This window comes from Puma concolor, chromosome A2 (assembly GCF_028749965.1).
Source record: "Puma concolor isolate L17-30 chromosome A2, mPumCon1.1.hap2, whole genome shotgun sequence".
Lineage (NCBI taxonomy): Eukaryota > Metazoa > Chordata > Mammalia > Carnivora > Felidae > Puma > Puma concolor.
The window spans coordinates 128,490,827-128,510,735 of record NC_141668.1 but is presented as its reverse complement, the minus strand read 5'-3'; the positions used below and the strand labels follow the sequence as shown (position 1 = coordinate 128,510,735).

Below are 19,909 nucleotides of genomic sequence, written 5' to 3'. Positions count from 1 at the left end.
GAAAATGCTCACGACAGGGACATTCCTGAAGTATTCTTTACTTTTATTGTTGTTACATACCACACACTCAGGAAACCTTAGCCCTCTTTATTGAAATCCTCAAATTTGAGATTTTTTTCCCTCATCTCTTTAGAGAGCAGACTAACAAATGAAAGATAAGGCTTCAGGTAGATCAGAGGGAAATGAGATCAATTGCTGTTTATAAAGAATGTTAAGGATGCTAAAATAAGGAATGCAGATTCTCTGAAACATAAAATCATAAAATTATATATCTGAATGGCACTCGGCTGTTTATGAAAGACATTCATATATTGCTTTGAATCCCCAAATGAACATTTTTAATGGAGGTACGATTATTCATATTTAACAGATCAATTCGTTCATTCAGTAATTTTTATTGAACGCCTTCTTTGTGCCAGAACTGACCGGCCTTATTGCTGGGATGGTAGCAGTGAATAAAATGAACAGTTCCTTTTCCTGTGGACCTGACATTCTAGCGGGGAGAGTCAATTAATAGACACATAAGCACATAAATCTGTGTTGTAGTGTGATAAATAAAAAATAGCTGACTAAGGGATGGGTGTAATACAAGTTCAGGACCGAGAGTGGCTCTTTTATTTTAAGATAATACTAGGAAGCCTCCCATGGTAATTTACCTGAAAAAAAGAAGAACTGAAAGAGTTTAGGGGGCATCCATATGTGGGAAAGCTTCCAGTGTAGAGAGGTCAGTGAGGGCCAAGACCCTCAGGTATGTTTGGAGTGTTGATGGGAAGCCAGGAGTCCAACGTGGCTGGAGCTGAGCGAGTGGGCAGTGTTCAGACGCAAGATCAATCAGCAGATGCAGGGGCCACGTCATACATAAAGGGGAAAGCTCACCTGGGGACTTGGAATTCTAGTGTAAATAATATGGGCAGCACTTTGAGGATTTTGAGCAGAAGAATGATCTAATCTATTAACAAAGGGCTTTTCTGTCTCTGAATTGAAAATCAGCTGTACGACTTCTCCAGCTAGAAGCTGCCTGGAAGACACTGGAACCTAGGGCTAGGTTGATAGTGGTAATGGTTAGGTTCTGGATGTATTCCCAAAGAAGAGTCAATAGGTTTGTTCACAGATGAGGAGATCAAGTCTGAAAATAAACTTAGACAAGACAGCACAGCTGAATAATGGCAGGGATAGAAAACAAAGCCACATCCTTGGAGTTCAAGCTCAGTGTTCCTTCCACAGCTGTCGACCATAGCTCTCCTTGCTCCCCTGCAAATGGGTTATAGCCATTCATTGGTTGGGATGCTCAGTAGCAGTGGGATAACTGAATGATCTGAAGTCTCTCTGAGCTTATAATTCTAGCAATTCCATATCCTTTATATGTAGTATTTCAAAATTACACAAAAATGATTACTCTTGGAGTGCCTGAGTGGCTCAGTTGGTTATGTGTCAGACTCTTGGTTTTGGCTCAGGTCATGATATCACAGTTTCCTGAGTTCAAAGCCCCGGGTCAGGCTCTGTGCTGGCAGCCTGGAGCCTGCTTGGGATTCTCTCTGGATTCCCCTCTCTTTCTGTCCCATCCCCACTCCTGCTGTCTCTCTCAAAATAAATAAATAATCATTAAAAAAGTGATTACTTTTATTGATAACAGGCTTAACCTTTTTCAAATGCTTTGCATCCAATGTTTGTGAGCCTCCTAATAAGCCCTGCAGAAGATATATATTTTTTTAATTCTCTCGTTTGCACATGTGGCAACCGAGGCTCAAGGAGGTCACATTACTTGAGGACACAACCCCAGTAAATTTATAGGTTTTTAAAAAATTTTTAATGTTTTTATTTGTTTTTGAGAGAGGGAGTGAGCATGAGTGGGAGAGGCAGAGAGAGAGGGAGGCACAGAATCTGAAGCAGGCTCCAGGCTCTGAGCTGTTAGTTAGTGCAGAGCCCAACATGGGGCTCTAACTCACAAAAGCAAGTTCATGACCTGAGCCGAAGTCGGACACTTAACCGACTGAGCCACCCAGGTGCCCCAACCCCAGTAAAATTAGAGCTAAACGTGGAACCCAGAAATGATTAAGTCTCAGAGCTGAAGTTGCTCCCAGTGTGTTGCATTATCGCTCACTGAGCTGACCAAAGACAACTTATGGCACACCTAGTGTGTTTTGCTTGATACTGATAGAGAACTGGCTTTCTTGAATCCTGGGAGCTCCTGTTAGCCTTGGCCTGTATGCAGCAGCACGCTGCAGCTTCTGGTACCTATCCCAGAGGATGGCACGAAGCCATGCTCAGCTGTTACTCATCTCAAACCTGAGGCTCTGGTTTCATTTCTTCTTTTTGTAAGGCTGTGTTTGATTCAGGGTTTACCCATGGGAAGATGGTATAAGGAATCTAAAGAGAGTGATGGGCTTAGCTCTGACAGTTGTAGAGCTGGGCATCAGGTATAGGAATGTGGAATCGGTTCAGAGACTCAGTCCTTTGCAGCCTTGAAGAACTTCAGAGAGCTCCTCTTCCTGACAGTTCTCAAGAGGGAAACGACTCTGCAGGATTGTATCGATTTTCTACTGTTGCTCTGCAAATTATCACTAATTTAGTGACTTAAAATAGTATACTTGTATTAGTTTACAATTCCGCAGGTTAGAAGTCCAACTAAGCCTCACTAGGCTGAAATAAAGTTGTCAGCCATGGTGTGTTCCTTTCTGGAGGAACTAGGAGAGAATCCCTTTCCTTGTCTTTTCCAGTTCCTAGAGAGAGCCCACATTCCTTGGCACATGACTCTCCATTTTCAAAGTCAGCGTCGTTGCATATCTGACCACTCTTTGATAGGCATCTCCATTTGTCTGGCCATGGCCAGGGAAGGCTCTCTGATTTTAAGGAGCCTTGTAATTACATTGGCCCCACTTGGATAATCCGGGATAATCCCTCCATCTCAAGGTCCTTAACCTTAATTACCTCTGCAAAGTCGCTTTCACCATGTAAGGTTAAATATTTTTTTACTGATAGAGATTAGAATGTGGGTATCTGTTGGGGGCTACAGTTCTGCCTACCACAGGGACCTTCTAGGAATAAAATGCCACCCAACATAAATGGCTTTCAGTCATTTCGGGAAATATTTCCCGAGTGCCTCCTCTGTGATAGCTGCTTTTCAGGCACTGAGAACACAGTGCATAATGCACAGTCAGAGTCCTGCTTACGTGGAGTCACAGTCAAGTGTAAAAATATATTCATTTCTGACTATCAGGAAAAAATGTATAAGGAAAGTCTTCTATTTCAATAAACAATACTCAACATTTTCTACAAACCAAAACTTAGTATAGTCACTATTTTATATAATAGAGACACAATAAGAAAAAAAAATTAGGTTTATGGGTAATCTTGTCATATCATTTAAAGTAAAAAATTTTAACATCTGTGTCCCTCACTTGACATTCCTAGGTAATATGTTTCCTTTACACTGCTTGTTTGTAGTGTCATAGTGGAGCAATGAGATCTGGCATGTGGCCAAATGCTGTAGGAGGTGGCATTCACTTGTCCAGACTCCAGTCCCTTCTTCCACAGTGGCCATATTAGTGCTGACCCCGCAGGTTCTGAGCAGAGTTAAGGAAACAATGCATGTGCCACTTCCAACAGAGTTCTTTGGCCGTTTGTAAATCTACTAGAAATGTTAGATGTTCTTAACTCCCAAAGGTATTTCCAGAATTATGCCTGGATCAGGATTGAGGTAGCATTTATTGCCAAAAAGTAGAAAATCTAGCCCCTGATCCCAAGAAGGCTTTAGTCTTACTGTGAAAAGGAAATATATAAGTTGTGTAGCCAAAGTGGTTGAATAGCAAAGCAAGACAACTGAAATGAACAGTACACACCAGAAAATTGCACAAGGGCAGAGAAGTCAAATAGAGGAATAAAAGTGTCAAAGGGGGAACAGAGGAGCCAATGTTGGTGGGTTGGGGAGATCACTCTGTGTTGATTCATGTGATTTGTGCAGGGCAGTATTAGGACCTAAATTTACAAGAGTAAGTAAGGTCTAGTTATAGTGGGACTTGAACGACAAATGGAAAATCTGAAATTTTATTTATGGATATGGATATGGAGAGGCAATGAGCTTGAGATCAACAAATATTTTAGCAATAAATATTAATTTGAAGGAAGATTGAAATTGGAGAAGGGTCAGGGAAAAAAAACATGGTTGATGGTAAGAAATTCTAAAAATTGGCTTCAGTGAACTATTATTCACCCTAAACTCGCCTTAAAATATAAATACTGTGTGACACATTTAATAATTGGTGTATAAATATTTTATATCACATTTTTTATCATACTGACATTCTTTAATCTCTTGCAGAAAATCCATTTGCTGGTGATGTTGTCTCCCCCACGGAAATCAGTTTTACCAACCTACAACCGAATCATACTGCTGTGTACCAGTGCGAAGCCTCAAATGTCCATGGAACTATCCTTGCCAATGCCAATATTGATGTTGTAGGTAAGTAACAGTCTGGGAGCAGACTGTTTACTTTCTAAAGGAAGATGTTCAAGGTCATACACACAAGTGGACTGAATTCTCAACATATAAAACATGGGGAGAAACATCAAAGTACCTTTAATCTAGCGTGTGGGCATTAGCCATCCTACTAAAATTAAACTTTCAAAAATGTATTGAATTTGGATATTTTTCTAACTCAAAACCTTATACTGTGTTATTCAGTTGTCTCCCATTTTTATTAATGTGACTAGGATGTAGAAAATTTTAATTTGTGCACATTATTTCTTAATGAACGTTCACAACTGTATTTATGTTATTTTCAAATAGATGTTCGTCCACTGATACAAACTGAAGATGAAGAAAACTATGCTACGGTGGTTGGGTACAGTGCTTTCTTACACTGCGAGTACTTTGCTTCACCCGAGGCCATAGTGTCCTGGTAAGCTGGTACAGGGTTTTCTTAAGAGAATGTCAGTGGTAGATTTCATTCATTGTGTCTTCATCCATCATTTGACGTGCTCGTGTTCCATGTAGCCAATGCCTCTGAGAAATAAGATAGCAAACTTAATTACTTACCTCTCCTGGAATCATTGGCCAGATGTGTAGGATTTTCTCACGTGGGGAGATTAGGGAGAGCCATTTCTGCTTACAAAGGAAAGCAAAGAATTGAAGTGATTACTGAGGCAATTTTATATAGATAGACTTGGTTTTCATTTTGGGTACATCAAAAGTCGTATATTACAGCTGACCCTTGCCCATTGTGGAGGTTACAGGTTGATCCCCCATGTGACTGAAACTCTGTATATAACTTTTGTCTCCCCCCAAAACTCAACTACTAAAAGCCTACTGTTGACTGGAAGCCTCACCCATAACATAAACAGTTGATTAACCCACATTTTGTATGTTATATGTATTACATACTGTATACTTACAATAATAGCCAACTTTCTCTTAACTGTTTTTTCCATATTTCTAGGCTACATAGTTTGTGAGTTTTTTGTAACTGTTGTGTATTTCCAAAAATTTGTCCAATATAGTTACTGAAAGAAAATCCATGTGTAAGTAGACCCACACAGTTCAAACCCATGTTGTCCAGAATTGACTGTACTTTTTTGTGGTTGTTTTGGGTATTTTCTAAATAATTATCTAAGCCTGAATTTGATTCCAAACACATACCCTTAAAACTTTTCCAACGTGTATTTTGAATTTAATTTCAATGTATTGATTGGTGTGACAGTCCAAACACCTGTGTGAATCTGACATATTTGTTACTTCACCAGAAAAGCTTGGATAAACTGTTCTTAAATAAGTCTGCTATTGCTCTACAAGGCCGAGACTAGAGGGTAGATGGGGAGGCGGGGTCATTAAAGTGCAGGCTCAGATCTTTCTTTAAAAATTGGGTATTTTGGGGCACCTGGGTGACTCAGTCATTTAAGCGTCTGATTCTTGATTTTGGCTCAGGTCACAATTTCGTGGTTTGTGAGATCAAGCCCCGCATCAGTGTGTAGCTTGCTTGGGATTCTCTCTCTCTTTCCCTCTACTGTCTGTCCCTCTCCCCACCTCCCCTCTCTAAATGAATTAATAAACTTAAAAAAAAGATTTAAAAATTGGATTTTTTGCATTATTTTTATTTTTAAAAATAGTTCATTAAAATGTGATTCATCTTGAGTGCTGAGTTTTTTTGGCCACGCTTACATTTTGCTTCTGTGCCTCACTGGCTTTACCCTAATCTCAGCTCTAGAAAGTCCTTTGTGAACAGCAGCCAGAGTTTATGCTTTGATTTTTTTTTTTTTTTTTTGCTCCAGCAGCGTCTTATGTTGAAATGCACTGGATAAATCAAGTTTTGGCAGCAAATGCTTAGAAAATGGATGAATGGAGGAGAAAATGGCTCTGGGTTGATAAGGGTAAATGTAATCCATGTCCACAGGACAGGAACTACTTCCTGGCCTGTAATATTTCTGAATGACCAATGTTTCCCCCAGACGGCAGTAGGTTCAGAAGGTTCATTATCTCTTTCAATTACTAGCTTTCCCATTTAGTACCCTGAAGCAATCATTAACTAAAGAGCTCACCATCAATAAACCAGAAAATATTTATTAAGCTGTGAGGACAGATGCAAAGCAGTCCTCATAGCTATCAGGAATACAGCAGAAGCCTAGAACATGGTCCAGGATTTCCTCTAGCCTATTTGGCTGTTTGGACAAGTATGATATACACCTAGGATAGGACCCATTTGGGGGAAAATATAAACCCTGATGGAACATAAGGTCTTCTGAGCTCCTGGAAGGGCTAAGCTTAAATGACATCAGCAACCAGTTTCAAAAAAGAGTATATAATACTCTCACATCTAAAATGATTTATGCTTTCTATATTCATAGGCAGAAGGTGGATGAAGCAAAACCCCTTGAAGGTAGACGGTACCATATCCATGAAAATGGCACATTGCAGATCAACAAAACCACAGAAGACGATGCTGGCTCATACTCTTGTTGGGTGGAAAATGCTAAAGGAAAAACTGCTGTGACAGCCAATTTGGATATTAGAAGTACTTTTATCTTGTTTTTACTTTGCATGAATTCTCACATAGGTTGTTTGTCCTTTTCCCAAATGAGACAATATGATATAAATTTGAGTGCGTATTAAAATTTTTAGACTGTATTTCGAAACTCCCAGATTATGTTTCATCTGAAAGACCATCACTAAAATTATAGGAAATATTGATGACATGTTCACCTCTTTTTATAATTTTAAAAGGGACCTAAGTGTTTGGGGGATGACCAGCAAGATTTTAAAATGCCCTATTTGGGGGTATTTTTGTAACTATTTTATTTCAATAACCAACTCAACATAATGTCATCAGCAATCAACACTTTGAGCTAAAAGTTTCATGAACTCATCAAACTTCAGCTTCATAAAGACTAGGGCATGATAGAATCAGAAGGGTTTGACAAAACCTCATGAACAGCTTTGTGTTTATTCTCTCTTCAAAACAAAGTCCTGGGTTTCACTGACATTTTGATTTTAAAATTGCTCAGAAAATTCTTTTCAGGAAAACATAATAGGAAGATCCTACAGTGATTGTAGGGAGGATCTGTTTCTTGTGGTGCATCATGATCATGGCCTATCACTACTGCTGCTTAGAGAACAGGGTATATTTGTTCAGTTGTCTGTCTTTACGGATGTGTTTATAATTCTCTGTCTCTCTTCTCACACATACCCTTCCTTCCTTGTTTTTCTTCTGTCTTATATTCTTTTACAGTATCTGTTTCTTTTTGTACCCTAAGTTATCCAACACACCAACCCTGCAGATTATATTTTTAAAGCATGTAAATATACCCCTACTATGTCTGCTTAACTATGATGTCTTCCCCCATATTTAAGTGTCATATACAATTCTCAAAATGCCCTTGTGAAGTCAGTGAAGGTGATTTTTTTAGACTTAATAAAACCAGCCTATATCAGAGTTTAACAACTCAGCCAGATTCAAAGTCAAGGAGAGGGAAGCCTCGAATCCAAATGAATCTTCACATTCTTCTTGCCCAACACAGCACTTGATGCAAAGTGGACCTCAGAACTGCTAATTGACAAAGGGATGGACAAGGCCATGAACTTTTTGTCTGCTCTAAATATCCACTCTATATGTAAGGAATATATAGCAATTTTGTCAATGAAATATAAGAACACAATTTTGCATATAAAAAATGTCAAGAGTTGAATTGAGTAAGAGGCTATCTAGCATAGTGATTGAAAGCAAGAGCTTTGGTCTCTGCCAAATTGAGGTTCAAATTGCAGCTTAAAGCCCTTACCAGTTAGTAAACTTTGGTGTTACTTAATTTCATTTTATCCTTATGTTCCCTGTAAGGTGAAAATATTTATATTTATAGACTTATTATAATTATAAAGTGTTGCATGACTGTGAACTTTATTGCAGAGTCCTCGTAAATAGAATAAATGCTTATTAAGTAGTATCTGTTATTATTAAGTGGATTTCTGACTTTAAATTTAAAAATAGGAATAGATGTTTGATAATTCACTTATAATTAAATTCAATTAAATAGTATCTTCAAGTTTCATGCCTCGGATACCAAATAATCAAATTGTTTTATCACTTTCAATTTCTAATCAGCTCATGGAGTATCATATAGATAGCAAATGTTAAAATGTAATTGTGGAATTGGGGGTCAGCTCATGAGATTTGGCCTCTGAGAAAGTCACCAAATGCCACAGCAGGGTAAAGAACCTTTAGTATGACCTCTAAGGGTAAGGATCATATGTACATATTTTTTAACTGAGTAGATTGTCTTTCTTTCTTTGTTTCTTTGTTTCCCTTTCTTTCTTTCTTTCTTTCTTTCTTTCTTTCTTTCTTTCTTTCTTTCTTTCTTTCTTTTTCTTTTTCTTTTTTTTGACAGAAAGAGAGATAGTGCAAGTGGGGGGAGAGGGAGAGGGAGAATCCTAAGCAGGCTCCATGCCCAGTGCTGAGCCCAACTGGGGTTTGATCTCACCATGGTGAGATCATCAACTGAGCCAAAATCAAGAGTCAGACATATAATCAATTAAACCACCCAGGCACCCCTGGGATCATATGTTTTGAAACAGTCATAATGAGCAAATGTTTTTAAGACATCCAAATATGATTCTTTTTAATTTATTTGATTTGAATTTGAATTTAATTTATTTGATATATTTAATTTTGTAGCTACATTTTTGAGCTTCATATTGTTAATACCACTAATACTCTAAATCACTCACCATACCTCATTCAACAAGAAATTCAACAAATATGTGTTGAATGCCTACTGTGTACAGGGTCCCTTTTGAGCTATGGGGAAACTTCCTGTAACAAAACAGACACAACCCCTTCTTCACAGGGCTTATGTTCTCATTTCCCACCTTTATGTTGATAGATCACCCATGTATGGCTTTACCATACCTCTGGTTTCTGAATTATTAATAAACACATTAATAGAAAATCAACTCATTGCCTTTTTTCCCCTTACAGTCCTTTGATCACATGACCAAAAGCACTAGAAGGAGAAATCATATTTTTTCAGCATCTAGAGACATTTATTTCGTCACACTCTTCTTACTCTTTGGCCCAAGAAGTGGTACGGGGAATTTCTAAGATATTAATTAGTACTTCCACTCTAATTTCTCAGATGTTTGGGCCTGATGGAAAGAAAATAGTAGTGAAATATGATGTTAAGAAATTACAGTGCAAAAAAACATTGCATGAAGATATGACTATTACGTTGACAATTTTGGTTGATTAAATTGCAGGCACTTGATTACGAAGTAAGCTGTGATTTATGGTTCTAACGAGTCTCTTTGTTCGGTAAAAACAGATGCTACAAAACTTCAAGTTTCTCCTAAGAATCCTCGTGTCCCCAAACTGCATACACTTGAATTACATTGTGAGAGCAAATGTGACCCATATTTAAAACATAGTTTGAAGTTGTCCTGGAGTAAAAATGGAGAAGGCTTTGAAATTAATGCCACAGAGGATGGCAGGTAGGTACAGTCTTATGCTGTGTCATCATATTTGGGATTAACACCTAGCACTTGAAAAACAAATAGTTGTAAAAGTATTCACGCTGAATTAAAATATAAAAACTGATTAATTCATTTCAGTCTTCAAGGCAGTATTTATGTATTTATTTTTAATATTTATTTTTGAGAGAGAGAGAGCATGTGCTCACGAGGGTGGGGAAGGGGCAGAGAGTAAGGGAGGGGCAGATAAAGGGAGACAGAGGACCCGAAGCAGACTTTGTGCTGACTGCAGAGCCTGATGCTCTCTCGAACTCACACAAGTGAGATCATGACCTGAGCCCAAGCTGGACACTTAGCTGGCTGAGCCACCTGGGGGCCCCAAAGTCTTGGCATCAGGGCAGCGTTTGAAAGGTAATACAGTGCACTGTTTGGGTTTTCTTTCACATAGTTATCTTCTTCTGTTTGCTACTGACTTTTAACAGAATGTGTACCTTGCTGTTAGTGCATGAAATAGAGTCCGTTCCAGATGTGTGAGACAGAGGTACTGCATGAGTGTGCATGCTTACCAAACCACTGGGAAGACTGGGAGAGATGGGCCTAACGGAAGCTGCTTACTAAACTTTTGGGTTCTTTGTCACATAGAACTGCAGCTGTAATCCAGAGGTCTGAAAAATGCTGCTCTTTACAGCCACCTCACGCCACTGGTGCTGGCAGTGACATCAACCAATGCCAGCTCTTGGGTCTTCCAGAGTCGCTGTCTGCTCACAGGGACCCAGAGGAGGCACTCCCCATCACCCTTTTACATCCCAAACTCAGATGAGTCTATCTCATTGGCAGAACCTAAATAATACCTACAGTCCTTCCAGTTAGAATGTACAGACAGCTATGCTTCTAAGCCTCCTAATCTCTGTGTAGAGAATGTAAAGTTCTCTACTTTACATTCTATATATTTAGAAAGTAAAATATATAGAAGAGAGACTGTAGAAGGAAGTGTGAATAGATGCTGGATAGCATCAGACAATATTGAATAGCATCGGACAATATCAGAGTCCATCAAAGAGAGAAAAGACTCAGCATTTACTGAATGCCTGTGCTATGTTTCAAAAGCATGTAGAGGTTAGCTCTCCTGCCTTTTGCATAGTGACTAGTAGGGGTTAAAAATAGACCATCCTTAGCCAAACCTCCCCTGCAGTTTTGTGTTGTTATTCATGATTCTGAAAAAGTAAACCTGAAGATAGTTTGTGCATTCCTTTGGTGAGACTGCGGCCGTGTGGTGAGTAAGAGCGTGCGCTCTGGAGTCCAGCAGCCTGGATTTAAATCTCATCTCGTTCACTTATTGTGTCTATGACTTTAGACAGGCTCCCTAACTTCACTGTGCCTTAACTTTACATTCTAAGATACCTCCACAGGGTTATCATGAGTTAACATTCCAAGCACTTAGAAAATACTCAGTCCAATTTAGTGATCATGATTTGTACTAATTTCTCCAGACATTTGGTTTATCTCATTTCTCTGACATGCTTGGCCCCTATTGGTGTGTGTGTGTGTGTGTTTGTGCTTACACCACCACTATGCAGAGGCACTGGTCTCAGCTAGGTACTTAATTTATTCCATCTCATCCTTCCCGTATATATGAATTTGTGGAAAGGAGCATATGTATTGGAACTGTTGTCGCTGAAACAAGAGGAGATTAATTATTGACCTAAAAGACTACATATTGCAACAGAGATCTTCACCCTTAGGTTAGGTCTTAGTCAATCTGTCAACTGCTCAGATCTCCCCATATTCTCCCTCTTTTGTCACTGCTGCCTAGTTACCTGGTGTCTTCCATATAACCTCCAGGCTTCAGTGATGAAGGGAGTCAGAGACTCGTGCCTTGTGGGTGATGTGACCTGCATATTTAGGCCCTGATCCCAGAAACTCCAGCCATCCTCTGTATGGCCGAGTTTAATAGGTTCTGCAGGATGCTGAGGCTGACACTCAAATGAACCTCTGGCTGTCTTAGCAAACTAAGCCAGTGACACAGATATTCTGCCGGTATTCCCTAGGGCATGGGTGAGCAACAGTAACCTCAGCTAGAATTTCTTAGAAGAGATCACTGGAGTGGAGAAGGCTGGGAGTAACTCTTGCTGTTGAGGTTGGCTGGGGCCAGGAGCACGCATGGACATCTAGCAGGGAGCAGAGATCACAGGTCTCGGTTAAATTTCAAGGGAACCATTAGGAAGCTTCTGTCTCTCACTTTCTGCTGGGACACCTTCTCCTTACTGGTAGGCGAGGGGCCTGAGACTTTTATCTAGAAAGAGGTTAAATGAGTTTTACATCAGAAACGTCAATTACCCCTCTTTGGGTGAGCGCAAACCCTGCTTCTGGTGAGCCCCTCTTCTCTCTCTCTCCCTCTCTCTCTCTGCCCCTCGCTCACTTGTGCCCTCTTTCTTTCAAAAATACAAAAGAAACGTCAGTTGTATGAGTTTCGCTCCTTCTCTGCAAACACATTATTTATCTCAACTAAATAGCAAAAGTCTTTAAATATAATTGATATTTAGTGGAACTTAATTTTTCTAAAAGTGCTTAAATAGTTGACAGTACATAGGTATAGGGTAAAAAGTGTAATTTATAGTAAGGAAATTTCCATGTAGTAAACCGGATTACAAATTGGCAAAATAGGGCGAATGATAAAAAGCTCGGTGCAAATGATTTGCAAAAAGAAGTGCTAGTCTGCCCTCTACTGTTCAAATAAATTTCATGGTTTAATTGTTATCTGATCTATTGGATGTGCATTGTGCTAGGGGAGTGGACGGGTGGAGAAAGGCAATCTTGTCAAAAACAGATTGTCAGTCTCTGTGTCAGACAGTCTGACTCTGTAGATCTGGGGGGTGATTCAGGAATGTCCCTTTGGAAGAAGCCCCCAGTTGATCCTATGTAGGTGATTCCCTTCACAAACCTTAAGAATTATTCAGATGTATCTTAGCTATTATAATGAATAATACAGTCTTCAGAAACACCAGGCAACACAGTTGTGTCACTGCTCCATGCATCACAGATGGTTGGAGTTGATAATTAAAACAAAACAAACGGATCCCTTTCATGGCTGTGTAGACAGTTGTGCATGCTCCAGTAACCCCATGTCCCCAGTTTTACCTGTGGCACTCTCTAATAAAATTTGCATTATGTGAAGGTGTGTGTGTGTTTTTTTCTTTAACTCTTCCTTGAATATTTTTATAGGGAATATATATTTTTGAATATATATTTCTGCTGTTTCTGTTGTTTTCATCCTCATCATATACTCATTTATTTTTACTGGTAGGATAACTATCGATGGACCTAATTTGACCATATCTAATGTCACCTCAGAGGACCAAGGTATTTACTCTTGTTCAGCTCAAACTGCCCTGGACAGTGTTGCTGATGTAACTCACGTAACCATTCTCGGTAAGTGCACTACTAATGGGAAATGTCTGTTCATTTCTTTCTTGTTACGAATTAAATTCCATTGTTCTTAGACCATTAAATCAACAATTACTTGAGCCCCTGTACATATACTGTTAGTTTGAATTTTTCATTTAAATAGTAACTCCACTTTCAAATGCTTTCTCCTCTTCTGGCTTTAAAGAAATTAATTAATGCTTAATTTCTTTTCCCTGCATGGTAATGTTTCCAGTAGCAGTGGGAGGTTGGTGATGCTATCAGCAGAAAGAAAACTGAAGCACGCTTGAGTTGTCAGGGCATTTGAGCTACCCTTTCCTAGCATGCAGAGAAAATACAGCTGAGGAATGGAGATGGGTTTTGTGGAGGGATCAGGCTGAGAGTCCCATGGTGGTGGCACAGTGGTCATGCCCTAAACCAAAGGCAGGGGCTAAGTTCTCAGGGTTCTGGGAAGGGTGTGGAGGAACTTCAAGAGTTCTACAGAGGAATGCTTTTGATTTTTTTTTTTTATGATAATGCTAATTAGAAAAGAATGTACTCCTCCAGTTACCCATGGTTAAAGCTCTTAGAACATCTTAGAACATTCTGGTGCATTTCTTAGACCACCTTTAGCTCTTGAACCATCTCTTAGACCATCTCTCTTCCAGTTTCCTTGCCAGATTCACTCCCCATAAGCTATCTGATAGGGAAAGCTGACTTATATGGATAATATCAGCGAACCACTTACCCTCAAACTTCCATTTGTTTCAACCAATGGGAAGCCCTGGCAATAGACGAGGGTGGGTGTATTTATTCTCCATATTCCCTCCCTGCAGGCTGACTGTGTTCATTGTCATTGATTCCTCCCAGGGAGGCTCTCTCCACAAAATCCTCTCTGATGAAATTCTATTAACTGCTCCCTCCACCCCTCACTCCATATATTCTGCCTACATCTTTTGAAAGAGTTTTTTTTCTAAAAACTCTTGGCACTATCCAAATTGTGTGAACTATTGCATTTCTGCTGGGACCCTGACTGATAGAGACCTTTTTTAAAAATAGTTTTCTGTTACAATTTTTCCCCCTGTGGGAACCATTTAGTCTTTCTTCCAGTTTGCTGATATTCCTTTAAAGTGTTTGATTTTGCCTAACTCCTTTATTACATATGTAGATTAATGATTATTAGTAACAGGATTTGTATCTTTAGCTCTCTGGTTGCTGGAATCCACAGGTAGATTGCTAATAGAGTATCCAGGATGAGAGGAAATAATTCAGTGTATTTGGAGGTAGGATGTGAAAAATGACTAAACATGCTAGATCTCTTCAAGAGAAGCAAATATATATTTCAAGGGAAATAAATGACCATCATGTTTAAGTGAAACAAAGGGTCATCCGACTGGGTTCTACACACACATACACACACATGCACACACACACACACACACACACACACACACACGCACACACACACATACACACGAGTTCCCAAGTGGTAAAGGGTATGGACTTGGTTCAGTAGAATTGTACCTTTAGGTGAGATGTTTGGTCATAGGAATTTAGCTACTTCAGGGGTTTGCACTCAGAAAGGCCCAACCCTCTAGTAGTTAATCCACTAGTGAGTCATCAGATAAAATAGTTGAGCTTCAGGTAAAGTAGAGTTTGTCTCAGGCACTGCAAGTGTAGGAGAAAGTTTCAGAATCCTTGGACTTTTTCCCTAAGTATCTTAAGCAATGGAGCCAGCTAAGGGATTGGGACACCATACCACTTGCTGCATGCTGTCCAAAGCTCCTTATAAAATTTAATATATGAGTCATGTGATTAGGCTACTATCTTCCAAAACCATTAGATTTTGATAATTTTAAATAGAGTTGCTGTGATCACATGTAATACTTACATATGAAGTTTTTAACCAATTTTCTAAGAATAAAAATAAATTCATTTAAAAAATATTCTATGACAAGATTGCACTTTCTTAACCACTTCTTGGAGGTTACCTTCTAATATTTGAAGCCAGTCCCTGGTGTAAAGAAGCATATCTCACTAACTGATGGTAACAAATAGATCCCTGTGTAGTTTAGAGAAACTTCTTTTCCCCAGAAAATAATTTTTGAAAAGATATGCTTGACCTGTTGCAATCAGAAGTAGCTGTCCTTGATCTAACTGTCCTTTAACTATATCAATCTTTTAAGTATCAACTGCACTCCATCAATTCTAATTCCATATGCTTCTTGGAAAGAGCAGATTTTAATGTCAGATGCTACAGTCTGTATTGGTTGCTTTAGGTAAGTTGAAAAATGAGTGAGCTCTTAAGAAGTGTTGAAGAGAAATGTAAATTCTCTGAGCTCACAGATCTGAAACCTGTTGAGGAAATAATTTCTTATTTAAGGCCCTGAAGTTTGCATAGTCACTGACTGCATTTTTAAAATAAAATAGTCTCTTTTGAATAAAAAACAATGTTTTTTTTGCCAGTGTAAATTTCCAGAAATTGGTAAATACTCACAGGGGCATAGATGATGCCTCCCACTTGGGGAATAAGGAGCCCATGGGAGGTCCTAAGAGATATTACTTAATTGTCTCCACTGAGAAAAGACAAATGTCCCTGGGTACAAGAGAGAATTGAAATCAAATTTCAGAAGTAAAGACCATTAGGGATAAGTTTGGTTTTTTGTTTTGTTTCACTCTTCCTTTATTTTGATAAACATTTCCATGGACTGTAACACTCAAAGTCAACACCTACTCTTAGTATCCAAAACCTATAAAGAACTTATAAAACTCAACACCCCAAAAAATGAATAATCCAATGAAAAATGGGATGAAGACTTGAATAGACATTTTCCCAAAGAAGACATCCAGATGGCCAATAGACACAGGAAAAGATGCTCAACATCACTCACCCTCAGAAAATGCAAATCAAAACTACAATAAGATATCCCCTCACACCTGTTGGACAGGCTAAAATTAATACACAAGACACAACAGGTGTTGGTGAGGATGTGGTAAAAGGGGAACCCTCTTACACTATCGGTGAGAATGCAAACTGGTACAGCCATTGTGGAAAATAGTATGGAGATTCCTTAAAAGGCTAAAAATAGAACTACCCTACAATCCAGCAATTGCACTACTAGGTATTTACCCCCCAAATACAAAAATACTCATTCAAAGGGATACATGCACTCCAGTGTTTATAGCAGCATTACCTATAATAGATTACAGAAAAAGCCCAAGTGTCCGTTGATTGATGAATGGATAAAGAGGATGTGGGGTGTGTGTGTGTGTGTATGTGTGTGTACACACACACATACACACACACACACACTGGAATATTATCAGCAATAAAAAAGAATGAAATCTTGCCATTTGGAATGACATAGGTGGAGCCAGAGTATTAAGTTAAGCAAAATCAGTCAGAGAAAGACAAATACAGGATTTCACTCGTATATGGAATTTAAGAAACAAAAAAATAAGCAAAGAGGAAAAAAAGAGAGAGAGGAAAAACCAAGAAACAGACTTTTACCTATAGAGGGCAAACTGATGGTTACCAGGAGGGGGGTGGGCAGGGGGACAGGTGAAAAGGTGAGGGGACTAAGGAGTGCACTTGTTGTGATGAGCACTGGGTGATGTATGGAAGTGTTGAATCACTAAGTAATACACCTGTAACTAATATTACACTGTATGTTAACTAACTGGAATTTAAATACATTTTAAAGTTAAAAATTTTTAAATTAAAAAAAAATCATCACCTACTCAATTTTCTAGTCTGTGACATATTTATTGGTGCCAGATTTTTCTCTTCCAAGAAAAACAGACTTCCTACTCTTTTTCAGAACTCTAGGCCAAGAGAGTATAAAAGTTGCTGTTATATACTGAGAATTTATTGTTAGAAATTACAATTAAAATCCAGAGCATACGAAAAAGAAAGCCTGAGTTCATGTTCTTTATCTTATTTTCCTATAGTCATAGAACCTAATTTTATTGCTCGAATGTGGTAATTGCATGCATGATTGAAGTGATATTACACTTTTCACTTACTCATTTAGTCACAAAACATTTATATGCAAAGCACTGAGGGTGATGCAAATATTAATAAAATGCAGTCCCTATAACTCTTGAAGATCTGTCATATTCAGGAAATGAATCAGGTACATAAATAAACATATGAGCAGGAAGATACTGATCCTCTTGAGATAGATCATGTTTCTCAAAATTGCACATAATGGGAATGCAGGGCAACTGCTTAGAAATGAAGATTCCTGGGCCCAGCTCCGTCAGTAAGCCAGAGAGACAGGGCCCAGAAACAAATCCTCATTGTTAATATCTACTTCTGAAAGAATGTTTATGATCATGGTCAAGGATGCCCTTTGAGAACTGGCATCAGAGGGAAGGGAGAGAGTGTTTATGGTAGGGAATATATGTGCAGGAAGCTGCATTTGAAGCAGAACTGGAAGGGCTGCTGAGATGTGGACAATTGGGTGTGGAGACCTGGGCCTGGAGAGAAAGAAAGGGGGCTGGCAATGTGCCTCAGGGAGAAAATTGAGTGGACAAAGCCACGATCTGCACTCTCCTTACCTTAAATTTTTTTTATTGTTAATTAGATGTTCCGGATCCACCAGAAAACCTACACTTGTCTGAAAGACAGAACAGGAGTGTTCGGCTGACATGGGACGCTGGAAATGATCACAATAGCCGTATTAGTGGTAGGGAATACTATGTTGGGGTAACTATGTTCCTGAAGCTCCTGAGTCACAGTTAATATTAAGGCCATTTTTTTTTTACCACAGTTCTAGATTATCCTTCTTAAAATATTTTTTCAAACTTTTTTTATGTTTATTTACTTATTTATTTTGAGAGAGAGAGAGAGAGAGAGCATGCATGTGCACAAACTGAGGAGGGGCAGAGAGAGGGAGAGAGAGAATCCCAAGCAAGGTTCTCACTGTCAGTGTAGGGTCCAACCCAGGGCTGGAACCCACGAACTGTGAAATCATGATATGAGCTCAAATCAAGAGTTAGATGCTCAACAGACTGAGCCGCCTAGGCTCCCCATCCTTTCAGACTTTTTATATTGTATGTAAGTGTTATTATAACTTAAACATACTAACTCCATTCTAATTTTTACTTTTTCTTATGCTTCTACTGCCAGAATACATTGTTGAATTTGAAGGAAACAAGGAAGAACCTGGAAGATGGGAGGAACTGACTAGAGTCCAAGGAAAAGAAACAACAGTCATATTATCTTTGGCTCCATATGTGAGATATCAGTTCAGGGTCATAGCCGTGAATGAAGTAGGGAGAAGCCAACCTAGCCAGCCATCAGATCATCATGAAACACCTCCAGCAGGTATGTGAGTTCTCACATCAGGTTTTGAAATATTTTGAAAATATTTTGAATATTTCAAAATAAAATATTTCAAAATATCATCAGTTTCAAAATATTTTAGTTTTGTCCCATCTTTCAACATATGAAACAACAAATTGATACTATGGTGTAGGGTTTTAGATATCTCCTAATAGACAGCTTGAAAAGTTCTGCGAACTAACAGCACACAAATATCCAAAGTACATCAGATTAAAAAGTAGTATATGCATGTTTGATAGCAGGAAATTACAAGGAGGTATACGAGCAAACATTACTTTGAATTATCTGTGATAGGTAAGTATCATGTTAAAATCAGGTATCAAGTATGTTATAAACTGAATGTCAGTATATAGAAAATCAGCTTTCTCCCTTTATATTCCTTTTTATTTAAATTTTCTGAAATAAAACAGTTGATTCATTGTAGTCACCTTGTTAACATTTTCTTCTAATGTTTATTTTTGAGGGAGAGAGAGAGAGGGGGGGAGAGAGCATGAGCACAAGTGGGTGAGGAGCAAAGAGAAAGGGGAACAGAGGATCCAAAGTGGGCTCTGAGGTGACAGCAGAGAGCCTGATGTAGGGCTAGATCCCACGAACCATGAAATCATGACCTGACCCCAAATCAGACACTTAACCGCCTGAGCTACCCAGGTGCCCCAACACTTGAAAATATCTAGGACTGCTTGAGTGGTCATAACAGTGACATTATTATTTTTTCCCCTGGGCAAAATAAATACGCGAGGGTATAGCTTCCTTTTTGGATTGAGGAAAAGCAAGAAGAGATAGTAACTGAATCACACATACGTGTGTGATTTAAGTGTAAGTTGCATTTGGCACTAAAACTACACTTAGCCCTTTCTTATGAAATGGAACCATCTGAATATATTTCATGGGCACATTACCTGCTCTTTCCTATTTGTTGTCCCTAACACTGGGCTGTTGAAATTAAGACATGGTGTTTGTCTGTTAAGATGGAAATATTCACAGCACACATTACTAACAGTAATTCTAATAGGAAAAGGAAAGGTTTAAAATTAAAATGTATGTTTAAAAAGTAGGTTTAACATTTGGGGATGCCTGGGTGGCTCAGTCAGTTGAGCATCCGACTCTTGATTTCAACTCAGGTCATGCTTTGAGGGTCATGGTATTGAGGCCTGTATCAGGCTCTGTGCTGAGCATGGAGATTAAGATTCTCTTAATCTTAATCTGATTAA

General features: G+C 38.8%; 1 protein-coding gene across 2 annotated transcripts in view; it reads left to right on the top strand.

The window, feature by feature from the left end:
• Positions 1-19,909, top strand: part of CHL1 (cell adhesion molecule L1 like) — a 201,244-nt gene that overhangs the window by 160,882 nt on the left and 20,453 nt on the right. For both annotated transcript variants that reach the window (XM_086697580.1, XM_025921675.2), the window contains exons 11-17: positions 4,319-4,459; positions 4,787-4,898; positions 6,838-7,004; positions 9,802-9,967; positions 13,251-13,375; positions 17,938-18,039; positions 18,483-18,680. In XM_086697580.1, coding sequence (XP_086553706.1) covers positions 4,319-4,459; positions 4,787-4,898; positions 6,838-7,004; positions 9,802-9,967; positions 13,251-13,375; positions 17,938-18,039; positions 18,483-18,680 — 1,011 coding nt within the window. The remainder of the gene's footprint in view (positions 1-4,318; positions 4,460-4,786; positions 4,899-6,837; positions 7,005-9,801; positions 9,968-13,250; positions 13,376-17,937; positions 18,040-18,482; positions 18,681-19,909) is intronic.